This window comes from Borostomias antarcticus (genome assembly GCF_949987555.1).
Source record: "Borostomias antarcticus genome assembly, chromosome: 6".
Classification (NCBI taxonomy): Eukaryota; Metazoa; Chordata; class Actinopteri; order Stomiiformes; family Stomiidae; genus Borostomias; species Borostomias antarcticus.
Window position 1 is genome coordinate 32,659,290 of NC_140239.1, and position 16,832 is coordinate 32,676,121.

At 48.3% G+C, this 16,832-nt stretch overlaps 1 protein-coding gene across 1 annotated transcript in view; it reads right to left on the bottom strand.

Annotated features, from left to right (window-relative positions):
* Nucleotides 1–16,832, bottom strand: part of cad (carbamoyl-phosphate synthetase 2, aspartate transcarbamylase, and dihydroorotase) — a 63,689-nt gene that overhangs the window by 34,856 nt on the left and 12,001 nt on the right. The window contains exons 11-24 of the mRNA XM_084439892.1: nt 16,199–16,432; nt 13,224–13,445; nt 12,931–13,119; nt 12,160–12,284; nt 11,875–12,008; nt 9,475–9,587; nt 8,936–9,186; nt 8,528–8,774; nt 7,997–8,095; nt 7,541–7,765; nt 5,789–5,971; nt 5,286–5,504; nt 3,303–3,470; nt 3,009–3,191 (exon numbers count right to left, since the gene is read on the bottom strand). Of these exons, the coding sequence (XP_084296018.1) occupies nt 3,009–3,191; nt 3,303–3,470; nt 5,286–5,504; nt 5,789–5,971; nt 7,541–7,765; nt 7,997–8,095; nt 8,528–8,774; nt 8,936–9,186; nt 9,475–9,587; nt 11,875–12,008; nt 12,160–12,284; nt 12,931–13,119; nt 13,224–13,445; nt 16,199–16,432 (2,592 nt within the window). The remainder of the gene's footprint in view (nt 1–3,008; nt 3,192–3,302; nt 3,471–5,285; nt 5,505–5,788; nt 5,972–7,540; nt 7,766–7,996; nt 8,096–8,527; nt 8,775–8,935; nt 9,187–9,474; nt 9,588–11,874; nt 12,009–12,159; nt 12,285–12,930; nt 13,120–13,223; nt 13,446–16,198; nt 16,433–16,832) is intronic.

The following is a 16,832-nucleotide window of genomic DNA, read 5'->3' on the forward strand; positions in this document are numbered from 1 at the left end:
TTCTTTCACTAGTCAATATAGCTGTTCTCTCTAATCCCTATAGATGTTCTCTCTCTAGTTCCTATAGATGTTCTCTCACTAGTTCCTATAGATGTTCTCTCTAATCCTTATAGATGTTCTCTTGCTAGTTCCTATAGATGTTCTCTCTCTAATCCCTATAGATGTTCTCTCTCTAGTCCCTATAGATGTTCTCTCTAATCCCTATAGATGTTCTCTCTCAAGTCTATAGATGTTCCCTCACTAGTTCCTTTAGATGTTCCCTCACTAGTTCCTATAGATGTTCTCTCTCTAGTTCCTATAGATGTTCTCTCTCTAGTTCCTATAGATGTTCCCTCACTAGTTCCTATAGATGTTCTCTCTAGTTCCTATAGATGTTCTCTCTCTAGTTCCTATAGATGTTCCCTCACTAGTTCCTATAGATGTTCTCTCTCTAGTTCCTATAGATGTTCTCTCACTAGTTCCTATAGATGTTCTCTCTCTAGTTCCTATAGATGTTCCCTCTCTAATCCCTATAGATGTTCTCTCTCTAGTTCCTATAGATGTTCTCTCTCTAGTTCCTATAGATGTTCTCTCTCTAGTTCCTATAGATGTTCTCTCTCTAGTTCCTATAGATGTTCTCTCACTAGTTCCTATAGATGTTCTCTCTCTAGTTCCTATAGATGTTCTCTCTCTAATCCCTATAGATGTTCTCTCTCTAGTTCCTATAGATGTTCTCTCTCTAGTTCCTATAGATGTTCTCTCACTAGTTCCTATAGATGTTGTCTCTCTAGTTCCTATAGATGTTCTCTCACTAGTTCCTATAGATGTTGTCTCTCTAGTCTCTGTTCTGTCTCTAGTTCCTATAGATGTTCTCTTGCTAGTTCCTATAGATGTTCTCTCTCTAATCCCTATAGATGTTCTCTCTCTAGTCCCTATAGATGTTCTCTCTAATCCCTATAGATGTTCTCTCTCAAGTCTATAGATGTTCCCTCACTAGTTCCTTTAGATGTTCCCTCACTAGTTCCTATAGATGTTCTCTCTCTAGTTCCTATAGATGTTCTCTCTCTAGTTCCTATAGATGTTCCCTCACTAGTTCCTATAGATGTTCTCTCTAGTTCCTATAGATGTTCTCTCTCTAGTTCCTATAGATGTTCCCTCACTAGTTCCTATAGATGTTCTCTCTCTAGTTCCTATAGATGTTCTCTCACTAGTTCCTATAGATGTTCTCTCTCTAGTTCCTATAGATGTTCCCTCTCTAATCCCTATAGATGTTCTCTCTCTAGTTCCTATAGATGTTCTCTCTCTAGTTCCTATAGATGTTCTCTCTCTAGTTCCTATAGATGTTCTTTCACTAGTCAATATAGCTGTTCTCTCTAATCCCTATAGATGTTCTCTCTCTAGTTCCTATAGATGTTCTCTCACTAGTTCCTATAGATGTTCTTTCACTAGTCAATATAGCTGTTCTCTCTAATCCCTATAGATGTTCTCTCTCTAGTTCCTATAGATGTTCTCTCACTAGTTCCTATAGATGTTCTCTCTAATCCTTATAGATGTTCTCTTGCTAGTTCCTATAGATGTTCTCTCTCTAATCCCTATAGATGTTCTCTCTCTAGTCCCTATAGATGTTCTCTCTAATCCCTATAGATGTTCTCTCTCAAGTCTATAGATGTTCCCTCACTAGTTCCTTTAGATGTTCCCTCACTAGTTCCTATAGATGTTCTCTCTCTAGTTCCTATAGATGTTCTCTCTCTAGTTCCTATAGATGTTCCCTCACTAGTTCCTATAGATGTTCTCTCTAGTTCCTATAGATGTTCTCTCTCTAGTTCCTATAGATGTTCCCTCACTAGTTCCTATAGATGTTCTCTCTCTAGTTCCTATAGATGTTCTCTCACTAGTTCCTATAGATGTTCTCTCTCTAGTTCCTATAGATGTTCCCTCTCTAATCCCTATAGATGTTCTCTCTCTAGTTCCTATAGATGTTCTCTCTCTAGTTCCTATAGATGTTCTCTCTCTAGTTCCTATAGATGTTCTCTCACTAGTTCCTATAGATGTTCTCTCTCTAGTTCCTATAGATGTTCTCTCTCTAATCCCTATAGATGTTCTCTCTCTAGTTCCTATAGATGTTCTCTCTCTAGTTCCTATAGATGTTCTCTCACTAGTTCCTATAGATGTTGTCTCTCTAGTTCCTATAGATGTTCTCTCACTAGTTCCTATAGATGTTGTCTCTCTAGTCTCTGTTCTGTCTCTAGTTCCTATAGATGTTCTCTTGCTAGTTCCTATAGATGTTCTCTCTCTAATCCCTATAGATGTTCTCTCTCTAGTCCCTATAGATGTTCTCTCTAATCCCTATAGATGTTCTCTCTCAAGTCTATAGATGTTCCCTCACTAGTTCCTTTAGATGTTCCCTCACTAGTTCCTATAGATGTTCTCTCTCTAGTTCCTATAGATGTTCTCTCTCTAGTTCCTATAGATGTTCCCTCACTAGTTCCTATAGATGTTCTCTCTAGTTCCTATAGATGTTCTCTCTCTAGTTCCTATAGATGTTCCCTCACTAGTTCCTATAGATGTTCTCTCTCTAGTTCCTATAGATGTTCTCTCACTAGTTCCTATAGATGTTCTCTCTCTAGTTCCTATAGATGTTCCCTCTCTAATCCCTATAGATGTTCTCTCTCTAGTTCCTATAGATGTTCTCTCTCTAGTTCCTATAGATGTTCTCTCTCTAGTTCCTATAGATGTTCTCTCTCTAGTTCCTATAGATGTTCTCTCACTAGTTCCTATAGATGTTCTCTCTCTAGTTCCTATAGATGTTCTCTCTCTAATCCCTATAGATGTTCTCTCTCTAGTTCCTATAGATGTTCTCTCTCTAGTTCCTATAGATGTTCTCTCACTAGTTCCTATAGATGTTGTCTCTCTAGTTCCTATAGATGTTCTCTCACTAGTTCCTATAGATGTTGTCTCTCTAGTCTCTGTTCTGTCTCTAGGCCATATAGGTGTTATTGACTCAGACCCAGGCAATGTTGTATGTGTACCTTGTAGCTGCCGATGGACAGAAGTATGTTCTTCTTGGGGATCTTGAAGCCGGTGCTGAGCATAGCCTTGAGGTAAGCCTCGTAGCGGTTCTCTCCGAAGCAGGCCACCTCCCCGGTACTGGTCATCTCCACCCCCAGAACCACGTCAGCCCCGGCCAGCCGCGAGAAAGAGAACTGGGGCACCTGCAGCAAATACAGGCCATTGAGATGTTCCGTTAGAAAACACACACACACACGCACACACAGGTTACAACATGCTGATGCTAAGTATTTCCATGCAGCTGGTCTCGTTACCTTGACACCCACGATTCCAGTTCCTTGCATCAGGCCCACAGGCTCCACCTCCTCTCCCATGATGAGCTGGGTTGCCATGGCCACCAGGTCAACGCCCAGCGTTTTGGAGACGAAGGGGAAGGAGCGGGAGACGCGCACGTTGCATTCGATGACCTTCAGCTGGTCGTCCTGAGAGACAAAGACCATCTAGATCATCACCCAGCCCCGGAGCTTCCACATACAGACTAACACAAAGGATCAAGGAATACATCTACTTCTGCCAAAGCACCGAGCAGCAAAGTTTTCATGTCACTGTTACGTGATTTAACCTACCAAGTAGGCGTCCATGATGTGTTCACCGAGTCATTACTTAGTGGCCTAACCCCAGCCCTGTTCACCGAGTCATTACTTAGTGGCCTAACCCCAGCCCTGTTCCTGGAGTCATTACTTAGTGGCCTAACCCCAGCCCTGTTCACCGAGTCATTACTTAGTGGCCTAACCCCAGCCCTGTTCACGGAGTCATTACTTAGTGGCCTAACCCCCACCCCAACCCTGTTAACCCTAACCCTAACCCAACCCCCACCCCCACCACAGCGATGTTTGTTTCCCAGCCCATTTAGTTAATTTAATAATCAGAACCAACTCATCAAATAAAAAAAAAACATATTTGTAAAATAGACTAAGCGTGTTATTAATACTTTGGTCAGAGTAATCACCGTTAACCCTACTATGAAACGTGTGTGTGTGTGAGCATGAGTGAGTGAATGAGTGAGTGTGTGTGTGTGTGCCGTCATAGAAATTGTTATCCTCAGCCATGTCCTTTGTTTTACAGTTTCACGACCTCCCTCCACCTTTCACCCCTGAACCTCTGGCTGTGCTCACCTCATTTATAACAGGATGACCTCTCCAGGCTCAACCTTTCACATGCTGAACCCCTGAACCCCTGAACCCCTGAACCCCTGGCTGTGCTCACCTCCGTTTCTCTCTACCTCCCTCAACCTTTCACATGCTGAACCCCTGAACCCCTGGCTGTGCTCACCTCATTTATAACAGGATATCCAGGAGGTCGACACACCACAGACTTTCTGTCTGCACTAGTGACTTCCCATGGTCTTCATTGTTCGTGCAGAAACCTTTTCTGATTTACCGCCCTTTTCCCATATCACGTGTCTGACCTCTCCACCATTGTTGATGACGTGTTGAAGAGTTAGCCAATCAGATCTTAGAACGTAATATCCGGATAACATTGTTTATAACAGCGCGCAAGCACAAACCCAGTTACTTCTGCTGGGTAAAACACTTTCCTGTGTTTTGTCCTTAAGTCCTTTTGCAATCGTATGTTTTCCTAATAAATCAGACTGAACCTTTTTGAGCGAACCTTGGCAAATCCTTTTTACTTTTGATAGCTAGATCAGATGCATTTCCATTCCAGTGCGTGTGTGTCTGCCCCTCCATGCAGCAGTAGAGCAGCCAGTAGAGCAGCCAGCGACTCTGCTCACTTTGCTGCTCCAGTTTCCCTCTGGACATGCAGGCGTGGGACCTATGCCCCCCCCCACCCCCCCATTGCTCTCTGTAAAGCGCATTGTGTTGCCTCTGTGTATGAAATGTGCTATACAAATAAAGTTTGATTTGATTTGAGGTAAGCCTTTTGTCAGCTAGCTGGCTAGCTTATTAGCAGCCTATTCTAGCAGTGTTCCATTCATAACAGTCATGAGTATCCTGAATTTGGTGTTTGCCTCCACTCTTGCCTGCAAATGTGCGATCACAGTCAAGTAAGATAAGCATTACACTCAGTCCTGTGCCTCTTTATAAGTGCTTTAAAACAAATACATAACAGTCCTGTTCAAAGTAAGGGAAAGGTCTAACGTTAAAGATCAAACTAAGCGCTCTCTTATTGCAGACGATGTTACCGGTAATACCGGTGTTGTCATGGCTTTATTGGTTGGTGGAGCAGGGCAGGGCATCCCGACTACCCAGCAGCATGGCATGATCAGTGTGCCTCACCTTGGCTATGAGCTGCAGGTTGAAGGGTCCGGTGACCTGCAACTCCTGACCAATGGCGTGGACGATCCTCTTGATGCGCTCCATGGTCTTCTGGTTGATGTCCTGAGGAGGTGTGACCAAAGTGGCATCCCCAGAATGCACCCCGGCGTTCTCCACGTGCTCAGACACGGCGATGGCCATCACCACGCCATCGCACGCCACTGCATCCACGTCAATCTCCTGCAACACACACCGATGTCAGACACACACACACTCCTCAGTATGCCGTCAATCTCCTGCAACACACACCGATGTCAGACACACACACACTCCTCAGTACTCAGTATGCCCACAGGACTGTGTGAGATGCTGAGCAGATGATCTACATGGAACACTCACAGTTCCTATGGCAGAGAGCAGGGTAGCACGTGCTAGGGGTAACCTACTGCGGATGGGGGGGGGTAGGTACGGCGGGCTAGGGTTAGGGTAAAGCGTGCTGCCCCAGACTCCCCGGCGTATCTGACCTTGGCTTCCTGGATGAACTTGGAGATGACCACGGGGTATTCCTTGGAGACCGCCACCGCGCTGGTCAGGTACTTCTCCAGGTCGCTGTCTGTGTACGCCACGTTCATGGCTGCTCCGCTCAGTACATAGGACGGCCGCACCAGGCACGGGTAGCCCACCGTCTCACAGAACTTCATCGCCGACTGCAGAGAGAGAGAGGAGCCAATCAAATCAGCGTCTACTCCCTCAGTGTGTTAGATATCTTCCAGAGACTACCTCAGTGTTAGATATCTACCAGAGACTACCTCAGTGTGTTAGATATCTACCAGAGACTACCTCAGTGAGTTAGATATCTACCAGAGACTACCTCAGTGTGTTAGATATCTACCAGTCTACCTCAGTGAGTTAGATATCTACCAGTCTACCTCAGTGAGTTAGATATCTACCAGAGACTACCTCAGTGTGTTAGATATCTACCAGTCTACCTCAGTGTGTTAGATATCTACCAGAGACTACCTCAGTGTGTTAGATATCTACCAGTCTACCTCAGTGTGTTAGATATCTACTAGAGACTACCTCAGTGTGTTAGATATCTACCAGTCTACCTCAGTGTGATAGATATCTACCAGAGACTACCTCAGTGTGTTAGATATCTACCAGAGACTACCTCAGTGTGTTAGATATCTACCAGAGACTACCTCAGTGAGTTAGATATCTACCAGAGACTACCTCAGTGTGTTAGATATCTACTAGAGACTACCTCAGTGTGATAGATATCTACCAGAGACTACCTCAGTGAGTTAGATATCTACCAGAGACTAGGGTCAGGGGAAGTCCTACCTCAGTGTGTTAGATATCTACTAGACTACCTCAGTGTGTTAGATATCTACTAGACTACCTCAGTGTGTTAGATATCTACCAGTCTACCTCAGTGTGTTAGATATCTACCAGAGACTAGGGTCAGGGGAAGTCCTACCTCAGTGTGTTAGATATCTACTAGAGACTACCTCAGTGTGTTAGATATCTACTAGACTACCTCAGTGTGTAAGATATCTACCAGAGTCTACCTCAGTGTGTTAGATATCTACCAGAGACTACCTCAGTGTGTTAGATATCTACCAGAGTCTACATCAGTGTGTTAGATATCTACCAGAGACTAGGGTCAGGGGAAGTCCTACCTCAGTGTGTTAGATATCTACTAGAGACTACCTCAGTGTGTTAGATATCTACTAGACTACCTCAGTGTGTTAGATATCTACCAGAGTCTACCTCAGTGTGTTCGATATCTACCAGAGACTACCTCAGTGTGTTAGATATCTACCAGAGTCTACCTCAGTGTGTTAGATATCTACCAGAGACTAGGGTCAGGGGAAGTCCTACCTCAGTGTGTTAGATATCTACCAGAGACTAGGGTCAGGGGAAGTCCTACCTCAGTGTGTTAGATATCTACCAGAGACTAGGGTCAGGGGAAGCCCTACCTCAGTGTGTTAGATATCTACCAGAGACTAGGGTCAGGGGAAGCCCTACCTCAGTGTGTTAGATATCTACCAGAGACTAGGGTCAGGGGAAGTCCTACCTCAGTGTGTTAGATATCTACCAGAGACTAGGGTCAGGGGAAGTCCTACCTCAGTGTGTTAGATATCTACCAGAGACTAGGGTCAGGGGAAGTCCTACCTCAGTGTGTTAGATATCTACCAGAGACTAGGGTCAGGGGAAGTCCTACCTCAGTGTGTTAGATATCTACCAGAGACTAGGGTCAGGGGAAGCCCTACCTGAGTCTCAGTGAGCTCCTTCCACAGTGGCTGGCTGATGCCGATGGTGTCCAGCATGCGGGAGAACTTGAAGCGGTTCTCAGCGTTGTCGATGAACTCGGGGGAGGTTCCCAGGATGCGGCACTGCTGGCGATGGAGGGACATGGCGATGTTGTTGGGCAGCTGCCCGCCCATGGACAGAATCACCCCCTCAGGGTTCTCCATCTCATAGATATCCATCACCACCTGGAGCGCACAGGACACAACGCTTTAGGAATATAGTCATTCCTTCTTGTCCAAAACCTATTTCACTCATGAGACCCAGTTAAGGTTAAATTCAAAGATGGACATTTTCAGAATCATACAATGCATGAACAATGCAGCACACAATACACTGTATCACAGATACAAACTCCCTTCTAGCACAATGCCGACAGATAATATGCGTTACTAGACAGAGGAACGCTGGCCTCTTACCTCAAAGGAGATCTCATCAAAGTAGAGGCGGTCGCACATGTCGTAGTCTGTGCTGACTGTCTCTGGGTTGTAGTTCACCATAATGGTCTTGTAGCCCATCTGGAAAATAACTCAATGTCACACACTGTGTCCCCTTCCAACAGCATCCTTCAGGGGCCGTCCCTCACAGGCCGACCCGAGTGGGGTCACTGACCCTAACAGGCCGACCCGAGTGGGGTCACTGACCCTCACAGGCCGACCCCTAAGTGGGGTCACAGACCCTCACAGGCCGACCCGAGTGGGGTCACTGACCCTCACAGGCCGACCCCTGAGTGGGGTCACTGACCCTCACAGGCCGACCCCTGAGTGGGGTCACAGAGCCTCACAGGCCGACCCGAGTGGGGTCAATCAGGAGAGTTCCTGTTCCTTTCCTCCTTCACCCATCATCAGCAGTAAGGGTCGGGGCTCTGCAGGATCGGATCAGTGAAGAGACCCAGGTGGATATGCTACGTGTTTGAAGGTTTAGGATCAGAAACCCGGCCCCAGTCTAACCTTCCTCAGCTCCATGATGCAGCCCACAGCGCACCAATCAAACTCCACGCTGCTGCCGATGCGGTACACTCCAGAGCCAATCACCATCACATGCTGTTCGCCAAAGCTCACGTCGCTCTCTGTGCCGTTATAGGTCAGGTACAGGTAATTGGTATGGGCGGGCCATTCAGCTGCCACCGTGTCTATCTGCTTTACCACGGGCAGGATGGACCAATCATGGCGTAGCTTCCTCACAGCAAGCTCTGTGCTGTGAAGAGATACACAAGCTCGTTGGTCAGAGGACATGATGACCAGACAAGCTCACTGGTCAGAGGGCATGGTAATCAGAGCAGCACAAGTCAATAGTAAAAAACAACAACAAATGGACAAAGAAGAGGGAAACCTGTGTGTGTTGTTGTTCTTCCTCACCTCTGCACGGCCAGGGCGATCTGTTTGTCTGAGAAGCCCAGCTGCTTGGCCTTCCTCATCACCGGCGGTGGCATGGCGCTCTCGTCCTGGTTGAAGGTCTCCAGCAGCCGCTCGTGGTCTGCGATGTTCTTCATCTTGTGCAGGAACCAGCGGTCGATCTTGGTCAGGTCGTAGAGGCGGTCCACCGTGTAGCCGGCTCTCAGCGCGGCCGCCAGGACGAAGATGCGCTTGTCTGTGGGCGTCTGCAGCTCCTGACCAGACGACAGACAGACGGACTGTTCCTTTAACTCCACATTTCCTCTAAACCCCGACAAACCTTCCCCCGAATCCACACACACACAATCACCCAAAACTGACAGAGAAGCAAAACATTGGTTACAAGTAGTTATATTCAAGTTTGAATGGAGGTGAAGAGAGAAGCTAAGCTGAAGGTAAAAGGGAGACAGCAGCAGGGCTGGTCTCACCTGAGGAAAGACGTGGTGAAAGAAGGAAGCTAAGCTGAACGGAAACCTAGCGTACAGATGCAGTGGTGGTCTCACCTGGTCAGACACAGGTTTGATGGTGTGGTCAAAGCCCACACAGTTCTCATCCACCATCCTCAGAGCTTTCTGGAAGGCCTCCTCGAAGCTGCGCCCGATGGCCATCACCTCCCCTGCAGGCAAACATGGACGTCACAACACCACTCTACCCCCCCTCCATGAACACCACTACCACCCCTCCATCAACACCCCTACCACCCCTCCATCAACACCCCTACCACCCCTCCATCAACACTCCTACCCCCCCTCCATCAACACCACTACCACCCCTCCATCAACACCCCTACCACCCCTCCATCAACACCCCTACCCCCCCTCCATCAACACCCCTACCCCCCCTCCATCAACACCACTACCACCCCTCCATCAACACCCCTACAACCCCTCCATCAACACCCCTACCCCCCCTCCATCAACACCCCTACCACCCCTCCATGAACACCACTACCACCCCTCCATCAACACCCCTACAACCCCTCCATCAACACCCCTACCACCCCTCCATCAACACCACTACCCCCCTCCATCAACACCACTACCACCCCTCCATCAACACCCCTACCACCCCTCCATCAACACCCCTACCACCCCTCCATCAACACCACTACCCCCCCTCCATCAACACCACTACCACCCCTCCATCAACACCCCTACCACCCCTCCATCAACACCCCTACCACCCCTCCATCAACACCACTACCCCCCTCCATCAACACCACTACCCCCCCTCCATCAACACCACTACCCCCCCTCCATCAACACCACTACCCCCCCTCCATCAACACCACTACCACCCCTCCATGAACACCACTACCACCCCTCCATCAACACCACTACTCCCCCTCCCTCAACACCACTACCCCCCCTCCATCAACACCCCTACCACCCCTCCATCAACACCCCTACCACCCCTCCATCAACACCCCTACCACCCCTCCATCAACACCACTACTCCCCCTCCATCAACACCCCTACCACCCCTCCATCAACACCACTACTCCCCCTCCATCAACACCACTACCCCCCTCCATCAACACCACTACCCCCCTCCATCAACACCCCTACCCCCCCTCCATCAACACCCCTACCCCCCCTCCATCAACACCCCTACCCCCCCTCCATCAACACCCCTACCACCCCTCCATCAACACCCCTACCACCCCTCCCTCAACACCACTACCACCCCTCCCTCAACACCCCTACCACCCCTCCATCAACACCCCTACCACCCCTCCATCAACACCCCTACCACCCCTCCATCAACACCCCTACCACCCCTCCATCAACACCACTACCACCCCTCCATCAACACCCCTACCACCCCTCCATCAACACCCCTACCACCCCTCCATCAACACCCCTACCACCCCTCCATCAACACCCCTACCACCCCTCCATCAACACCCCTACCACCCCTCCATCAACACCACTACCCCCCCTCCCTCAACACCCTTACCACCCCTCCATCAACACCCCTACCACCCCTCCATCAACACCCCTACCACCCCTCCATCAACACCCCTACCACCCCTCCATCAACACCCCTACCACCCCTCCATCAACACCCCTACCACCCCTCCATCAACACCACTACTCCCCCTCCATCAACACCACTACCACCCCTCCATCAACACCCCTACCACCCCTCCATCAACACCCCTACCACCCCTCCATCAACACCCCTACCACCCCTCCATCAACACCCCTACCCCCCCTCCATCAACACCCCTACCACCCCTCCCTCAACACCCCTACCACCCCTCCATCAACACCCCTACCACCCCTCCCTCAACACCCCTACCACCCCCTCCATCAACACCACTACCCCCCCTCCATCAACACCACTACCCCCCCTCCATCAACACCACTACCACCCCTCCATCAACACCACTACCCCCCCTCCATCAACACCACTACCCCCCCTCCCTCAACACCCCTACCACCCCTCCATCAACACCACTACCAACCCTCCATCAACACCCCTACCACCCCTCCATCAACACCACTACTCCCCCTCCATCAACACCACTACCCCTCCTCCATCAACACCACTACCTCCCCTCCATCAACACCCCTACCCCCCCTCCATCAACACCCCTACCCCCCCTCCATCAACACCCCTACCCCCCCTCCATCAACACCACTACCATCCCTCCATCAACACCACTACCATCCCTCCATCAACACCACTACCATCCCTCCATCAACACCACTACCACCCCTCCATCAACACCACTACCACCCCTCCATCAACACCACTACCCCCCCTCCATCAACACCCCTACCCACCTCCATCAATACCAAACTACTGCCACCAGATTAGGGTTAGGACTAGGGTCAGTGTTAGGTCTAGGGTCAGTGTTAGGGCTAGGGTCAGTGTTAGGGGTCCTGTCATCTTACCGACACTCTTCATGGAGCTGCCTATCTTGGTGCTGACTCTGAGGAACTTGCTCAGGTCCCAGCGAGGAACTTTAACCACACAGTAGTCCAGACTGGGCTCAAAGTTGGCCGTGGTCGAGTTGGTCACAGAGTTCCTGAACCGCGACAACATTTCAGTCATTTCACTGAACAACATCTGACAAGACTTCAGGATTCAATGGAAACTAGACTAGCAAAGGTCTGAGCCCTCTATTATTCGGTTCATTCCAATATTTCTAAATGGTTTTGTACTGTAGGCACACTTACTTGAGGACGGGCAGTGGGATGCCCAGGCCCAGCTTGGCCGCCACGTAGGCCAGAGGGTATCCTGTAGCCTTACTGGCCAGGGCAGAGCTCCGGGACAGGCGGGCATTCACCTCAATGATATAGTACTACACACACACACACACGCGCACGCACACACAACACACACGTTAGGGGTTGCAACCTGTAATGTTACACCAAACTAATGCACAAGACAATTTAATTCATAACAGAATTCAGAGGAGCAATGTGTTAGAATATATGTGTGTGTGACCCCTACCTGCTCAGACTCAGGGTTGCGTGACCCCTACCTGCTCAGACTCAGGGTTAATGACCCCTACCTGCTCAGACTCAGGGGTGATTGACCCCTACCTGCTCAGACTCAGGGGTGATTGACCCCTACCTGCTCAGACTCAGGGTTGAGTGACCCCTACCTGCTCAGACTCAGGGTTGCGTGACCCCTACCTGCTCAGACTCAGGGGTGATTGACCCCTACCTGCTCAGACTCAGGGGTGAGTGACCCCTACCTGCTCAGACTCAGGGGTGAGTGACCCCTACCTGTTCAGACTCAGGGTTAATGACCCCTACCTGCTCAGACTCAGGGGTGAGTGACCCCTACCTGCTCAGACTCAGGGTTGTGTGACCCCTACCTGTTCAGACTCAGGGTTGCGTGACCCCTACCTGCTCAGACTCAGGGGTGATTGACCCCTACCTGCTCAGACTCAGGGGTGATTGACCCCTACCTGCTCAGACTCAGGGTTGCGTGACCCCTACCTGTTCAGACTCAGGGTTGAGGGCATACTGGATGTTGCACTCTCCCACAATGCCGAGATGGCGAATGACCTTGATGGCCGTGTTCCTCAGCATGTTGTACTCGTAGTCGTTGAGCGTCTGGCTGGGGGCCACCACGATGGACTCGCCCGTGTGAATCCCCAGAGGGTCGATGTTCTCCATGTTACACACCTGCAGGACGGTGTAGTGAGCATGGGCCTGGTACAGAACTGAACACCACTGCACTGTTCAGCTTAGTACACTTTATTGTGTGCTACTCCGGTCCGTCCACTTACAGTGATACAGTTGTCATAGGCGTCTCTGACCACCTCGTACTCGATCTCCTTCCAGCCCTTCAGGGACTTGTCCACCAGCACCTGGGAGGTGTGTGCGAAGGCGGAGGTCACCAGGGAGACCAGCTCGTCCCGGCTGTTGGCGAAGCCAGAGCCCAGGCCGCCCAGGGCGAAGGCAGCGCGCACCAGGACCGGGTAGCCCAGCCGCTCCGCCGCCTGCACCGCCTGGGAACACACAGGGAACACGCACGTGTCATGTGTTGGGAAGTGTGTGTGTTGTGTTGGGGGAGTGTGTGCGTGTGTTTTGGGGAGTGTGTGCGTGTGTGTGTGTGTGTTGGGGAGTGTGTGTGCGTTGTGTGTTGTATATTGGGGAGTGAGTGTGTGTTGGGAAGTGTGTGCGCGCGTGTTGGGGAGTGTGTGTGCGTTGTGTGTTGTATATTGGGGAGTGAGTGTGTGTTGGGAAGTGTGTGCGCGCGTGTTGGGGAGTGTGTGTGCGTTGTGTGTTGTGTATTGGGGAGTGAGTGTGTGTTGTGTATTGGGGAGTGAGAGTGCGTTGGGTTTGGGGAGAGAGAGTGTGTAGCTATGGTATATATTATACAGCTGTAGTATATAGTATGTAGTTGTAATGTATAGTATAGAATGTAGTTGTACTATAGTATATAGTATATAGCTGTAGTATATAGTATGAAGTTGTAGTATATAGTTGTAGTACATAGTATATAGCTGTAGTATATAGTCGGAAGTTGGTGTATAGTTGTCTCACCTGCTCCACAGAGTGCTGCCTCACTGGTAGTATGTGATGTAGTTGTAGTATATAGTATGTAGTTGTAGTACATAGTATATAGCTATAGTATATAGCTGTAGAATATAGTATGTAGCTGTAGTATATAGTATAGTTGTAGGGTATAGTATAGTATGTGGTTGTATGATATAGTATAAAGCTGTACTATATGTAGCTGTAGTATATAGTGGTGTATATTATAGTATGTAGTTGTACTATATAATATGTAATAGTACATAGTATATAGCTGTAGTATATAGTATAGTTGTAGTGCATAGTATGTAGTTGTATAATAGTATATAGCTGTAGTATATAGTATGAAGTTGTAGTGTATAGTATGTAGTTTTATTATATAGTATGTAGTTGTACTACATAGTATACAGCTGTAGTATATACTATGTAGCTGTAGTTTATAGTATAGTATGTAATTGTTCTATATAGTATGTAGTTGTAGTACATAGTATATAGCTGTATAGTAGTATATAGTATGAAGTTGTAGTGTATAGTATGCAGTTAGACGGTTACAAATACCTGGGGATGGTCATCTACAACAAACTGCTTTGAACCACATGTGGACGCTGTCTCAAAAAAAGTGCAACAGCGTCTGTTTTTCTTGCGGAAAATGAATTATTTTAAAGGAGTAGTAAAGGGAAAAAGCATGTTTAGCCCTGTTTTAAGGTTACTTATGATCATATACAATGGTTCAGATCAAAACGTTGACAAAACTAGCACTTTTGAGAAAGTCTGATAATTGCTCTACCACCGTTTTGGTCATACAATGGATGTGGGTGGATGTGGGCGGGCACCTTGAAAAATCATTCAAAAAACATGTTAAACACTCAATTTCAAAGACAAGAAAGTCACCGAGGTGTTAGTTGGCGTTCTGACATAATTCGCCATAAAGTAAGATTCTAGTTAATCAGGAAAGGCTTTTTTTTTATATTTAGCATAGAACCATTTAGTCGCAGCACATACGTGTGTAAACTAGGTAGCCTAGCAACCTAAACAATAACAATAGCTACCGTAAGTAGTTCCGCTTCCTGAATCCCCTCTGCGGATTGATCTACACATCTACAACGGTCGCTTCAATACAAGTCAATGGATTTCATAAAATGATCAATAAAACCCTACAGGATTCATACTTTGCCGCGAATTTGATGTCAGAACACCAACGGACACCAATTACCCCCTCTGTGAGCTTCTTGTCTTTGAAATCGAGAGTTTAACATGTTTTTGAAAGATTTTTCAAGGTGCCCACCCACATTCATTGTATGACCAAAACGGTGGTAGAGCAATTACCAGACTTGACAAATGTGCTAGTTTTGTCAACGTTTTGATCTGAACCATTGTATATGATCATAAGTAACCTTAAAACAGGGCTAAACATGCATTTTCCCTTTACTACTCCTTTAATGTCTGTTCTAAAATGATGACCCTTTTCTACAGAAGTTTTATTTAATCTGTTTTCACCTTCTGTATTGTTGCCTGGTATGGAAATGTAAGCCTGTCCAATAAGAACAGACTCCAGAGTCTCGTCAAAGTGGCGAGTAAGGTTTCTAGGGTGAGCCAGGCCCAGCCCATGGACCTCTATAATAGACAGGTCCTAATGCCTTCCCAGAATGCCCTGATCACCCCCTGAGAAAGGAGTTTGAGCTCTTGCCTTGTGGCCGCCGGTTCAGGGTGCCTTCTAGGAGGACAAAGAGACACAAGGTCTCCTTTGTCTCTGTGGCTATAGACAGGCTAAACAAGACATTGAGATAGCCTACCACTAGATCTCACAGTCTCTGATCTGATGTTATGGGCTGGGGGGTGAGGGCTGCCTACATTTCTGTATTCTATTGTTCTATGTTGTCTTGTATGGTCTTTAATGTTTTTGTTGTATCTATGTATTTATGTTTTTACCTGTCTGCCATTCAATTTCCCCTAGGGGACAATAAAGCTTTTGAACTTGAACAGTTTTACTATATAGTATGCAGTTGTAGAACATAGTATATAGCTGTGGTGTATAGTATGAAGCTGTAGTGTAAAGTAGTCTCACCTGCTCCACAGACAGTGCAGCCTCACTGGTAATATGTGATGTAGTTGTAGTATATAGTAGTAGTACATAGTATATAGCTGTAGTATATAGTATGTAGTAGTAGTAGTACATACTATATACTACTATATAGTATGTAGTTGTAGTGGATAGTAGTCTCACCTGCTCCACAGACAGTGCAGCCTCACTGGGTGCCACATGCTCATTGATCTCCTCCATTTTTTCGACAAAGATCTTCCTGTCCTCCGTCATCTCGATGGAGGCCACGGGCGTCCCCAGCACGCGCACACAGTACTTCTCCAGCACGCCGCGCTTGGTCAGCTCCACGCCGCAGTTCAGAGCAGTCTGCCCCCCGAAGGTCAGGAGGACCCCGTCCGGCCTCTCATTCTTAATAACCTGAGAGAGAGAGGGTTTATCTAAGGCCTCATATACTTCAGTTTCCCACTGGTACGCCTGTACACGCCTCCATATACTTCCGAGGGGCAGGGGTAGAGTAGGGGCACGGTAGGGGTAGGGGGGGTAGAGTAGGGGCAGGGTAGGGGTAGAGTGGGGGTAGGGTAGGGGTAGGGGGGGTAGAGTAGGGGCAGGGCAGGGGTAGGGTAGTGGTAGAGTGGGGGTAGGGTAGTGGTAGAGTGGGGGTAGGGTAGGGGTAGGCGGGTAGAGTAGGGGCAGGGTAGGGTAGTGGTAGAGTGGGGGCAGGGTAGTGGTAGAGTGGGGGCAGGGTAGTGGTAGAGTGGGGGTAGGGTAGTGGTAGAGTGGGGGCAGGGTAGTGGTAGAGTGGGGGCAGGGTAGTGGT